This window comes from Habropoda laboriosa, unplaced genomic scaffold (assembly GCF_001263275.1).
Source record: "Habropoda laboriosa isolate 0110345459 unplaced genomic scaffold, ASM126327v1 scaffold106, whole genome shotgun sequence".
In the NCBI taxonomy this organism is placed as follows: Eukaryota; Metazoa; Arthropoda; class Insecta; order Hymenoptera; family Apidae; genus Habropoda; species Habropoda laboriosa.
In genome coordinates this window covers 547,176-550,811 of record NW_017100224.1, presented here as the reverse complement: position 1 = coordinate 550,811, position 3,636 = coordinate 547,176, and the positions used below count along the sequence as shown (strand labels likewise).

At 31.9% G+C, this 3,636-nt stretch overlaps 1 protein-coding gene across 1 annotated transcript in view; it reads left to right on the top strand.

Annotated features, from left to right (window-relative positions):
• LOC108571114 (60S ribosomal export protein NMD3) overlaps window positions 1-251 on the top strand; it is a 3,963-nt gene extending 3,712 nt beyond the window's left edge. The window contains exon 11 of the mRNA XM_017933089.1: window positions 56-251. Within this exon, the coding sequence (XP_017788578.1) occupies window positions 56-251 (196 nt within the window). The remainder of the gene's footprint in view (window positions 1-55) is intronic.
• The last annotated feature ends 3,385 nt before the right edge of the window (window positions 252-3,636 follow it).

The window sequence follows — 3,636 nt, the reverse complement described above, 5'->3', positions numbered from 1 at the left end:
ATTTTAAATACTTATTAATTAAATAATTTATATCTTGTATTATTCTTTATTTCAGTGATTATTATGAGTTTTTGGAAGATATTGAGGAAGATCCAGAAATGAGACAAAACATAAATATCTTCAGAGATCGTATGAAAGTAATACCAGTAGACACTAATGAATCGGATCCTAATTTCCCATGTATTACTCTTGAAGAAATGCTTGACGATCTTACAGTTGATGATATTGAAGTGCCTAAAGTTTTGCAATAAAAATTTTTATAAAAATATAATAAAGCATCAATTTTATTAAATGTATCGTAATAATATGTAAAGTATTTCAAGTGCTCCTTGAAAAGATTTAAACGCAATAAATAGAAGACAAAATTTTTCATATTTATTTCTCGTTAAGACTAATGAATTAAAAATCTAGAATTTCATTAAACAATTATGTTTTTACAGTTACTTATATTATATATTTATTTATTCAGCCTCACAGCCATGAATTTAACTTGGTTTACAATAACCTACGTTTTATAAATCTATCTTATTCACTCATTCGATTCGTTCTCTTTCTCTCTCTCTCTCTTCCATTCACATTACTAACTAGGTAGAGTACTAACAAGTACTCTACTAACTTATCGCTCTACTTATTACCCATTAATTGTTACCCCTCCCTTATACTTTAATATTCTCTTTGATGTTCTCAGCCACTCTCTCTTTTTTTCTTTTCTTTTCTTTTTCAGCTTCTCGAGCCACTCTACAATCTTTCTGTCCTGTCTCCCACTCACTACGTCTTCCATCCTGATATCCCTATCGGTTTCTTTGCAGTCCCTTGTTAAATGTTCCAGATTTCCGAATCTGGACTCGGAAACAGGGTCGGGCTGAGCGGGCATCCTTGCCTCAGTCCTTCTTCCGTCCAGAACTCCTCAGACTCATCTTCTCTTCTTCTGACTACATTTCTCGTCTCCTCGTATATCTCCTTTACTCTTTCTGTTAACCCTTTTCTCACTCCGCACTTCTCCATGGATTCCCATAATTTGGTTCTCTTCACAGTGTCGAACGCGGCTTTTAGGTCGACGAACATTGCGTATATCTTTCCTTTTCGCTTTCTAGTCTCCCTCTCCACAACGTGTTGCATTGTTTGCGTTATCCACTGCCCTTCTGTGTTTTCTGAACCCTGCTTGCGTCTCTGGTAGGATTCCTTTATTTTCTACATCTTTCTCGAGCCTTTCGTTCAGTAGCGACACATATATTTTATACGCTGTACATAGAAGGCTTATTCCTCTATAATTTCCTGGGTCATTTTCGTCCCCTTTTTTAAATATGGTGGCTATCACCGCCCTCTTCCAATCTTCCGGGAGGCCCTTTCCTGCCCACACCTTCCTGATTACCTCCTTTAATTTGTCCCTTGTAATGCCTTCACAGTGTACCCATGCCTCATTTTGGATGTTGTCCCATCCTGGCGACTTCTTTTTCTTTAGTTTTCTCAATGGCTTTTCTATTTCCTCTGTTTTTACAGTTATAAGTATAACTCCTTTGCTTCCATTTTTTTCGAATGTTAATGTGTTAAAACAATATAACATAAACAAGGCATGTCAACTAACTGTTCAATTTGTATCTTTAAAACAATTGCAAAGAAAAAAAATATAAGGCAGAACTAAATTGTATTGAATGTTATATATTCTATATTACTATTATACTTTTCTACAGTTAAACCTTTCTTTTTTTTTAATGGAGCTCTATACTTTTGAGTATACTGGTTGACAGAGTTTTTTTATCTTACAAAAAATTGTTAAGGTAGTTATCCCATGTAGAATTTAAAAAAATTCGACATTTTTTACATTTCTGGTAACTTATTATATTAAAAATATGTGCTATTTCGTTAAAATTAATTTATAAAACAACCCTTTTATCTCTTTTGTAGGTATAAATCAAACAGTCCCCAAAAAGTAAATAATATTTAACAATCATACGATATAATTATTATTACAAGAATGGTTAAAATCAAGATTTTGAATTATGAAGAAGTTTTGTAGCTTCAATGTTAAGAAGAGATAAATAATTTGATAAACGCATGATAAATATCTGATAACTCAGAATTTAAAAAAAATAAAGAAAGCAATGATAATAACTTATCATAAAAATCTGCAACACACGTATGTTTTGTTTTTCAAGTTGATGCAATGGCTGCAAGCAAAAGAACAAAGTAATATAAGAAATAATATAAAATCCTCTATTTCGCAAAGATGTTGAAGAGGCTGTAAAATATCATATACACCAAATAACAATAAAGTTTTAACGTTTTAACATGAACATTCACGCTAAATTATATATTCTGTACTCTAAAAACAATAGTAATTGCAACTATTTAGCAACCTACATGTTCAACAAGGGGTTCTATATATTTTTGTACATTTTTACTGTATATAATATTAGGTTGGTCCATAAATTCGTACGGTTTTCATTTCGTATTGAATGAAATTTGTGTTCAACATTTGCTTATCGGCTGTATGATATATGTATGTAATTCGATAGATTTTGTTTTCTTCTTTTATATTACTGTAAATTTTTTCATTCTGTGCTAGTAATAAAAAGATTCTTATTCAAAAACTATGGAGTGTCAGGTTAATAAAAATGAGCATCTCTGATGTATTTTACTTTATAAGTTTTATTGTAGCTCTAAAGCTGCTGACAAAAATGGTTCTTCAGGATCTTGGATGGGAAGTTCTCCAGCATTCGCCCTAATTGCCGGACTTCGTTCCGACGGACTACCACCTTTTTCAGCTAAGGGAACGACTAGATAAAAGTAAAAAATTTGGTCCGAACAGTGAAACACAGTGGAAGAATATTGTGGTTTCAAAGGCTCTCTTAGAGGAACCGTCTGATAAGCTATTAACAAGGGAACTTCGGTAACCCGAAAACTCCGATTTTTTTGAAACTTTGTGGGTTTATAGGAGACTTCAAGAGAAGTATCGCGTAATTTTTTTTTTTTTTTTGGCCCAATTTCGGTTCTTGGGGGTGAAAACAGCCCTTGAATGAAGATAAGTGTTACCCTATTTCCCTGTATATCTTTAAAACTATAGTAGATATAAAAAAATGTTTTTAATAAAAATTTAATGGCTTTTTATGCGTTATAAGACTGTGCTATTAAATTAATAAAAATTGTTTTTTTAAATAAAAAATCTTCCACTACCGTTGTGAAAAATTTTCAATCTTCTGTCATATCGAAAAATATGTCAAATAAATGCAGATAAATATGATAATCTTATCGGATAATGAGATATTTAAATAATTTTAATCGATACGTTCTTTGTGTGCTGTTTTCGTCGCACTTGGAACGATGCGTTATCAATTACCAAATATGTATGCGAATCTTTGGTATATTTTTAGTGTACTAATAGGCTGTGAAAAGTCTGTGTTTCGATACAGCGTTTAATGTTTACTCACAAACACAATGATGTTTCGCAATTTTGCTTATAAGCAAAACATGCGGATGATAATCATTCTGTGCTGCAGTTGCAGAAGTGTCACTACATACTATTCGACATAGAGTGTAAAAACCCATTTCAAAAATTGTGCATATAAATCCAGTAAATATTATCAGTATGTTAATTATATCGTTACAAATTTCAAGTATGAAGGTTTCGCTTCCGAA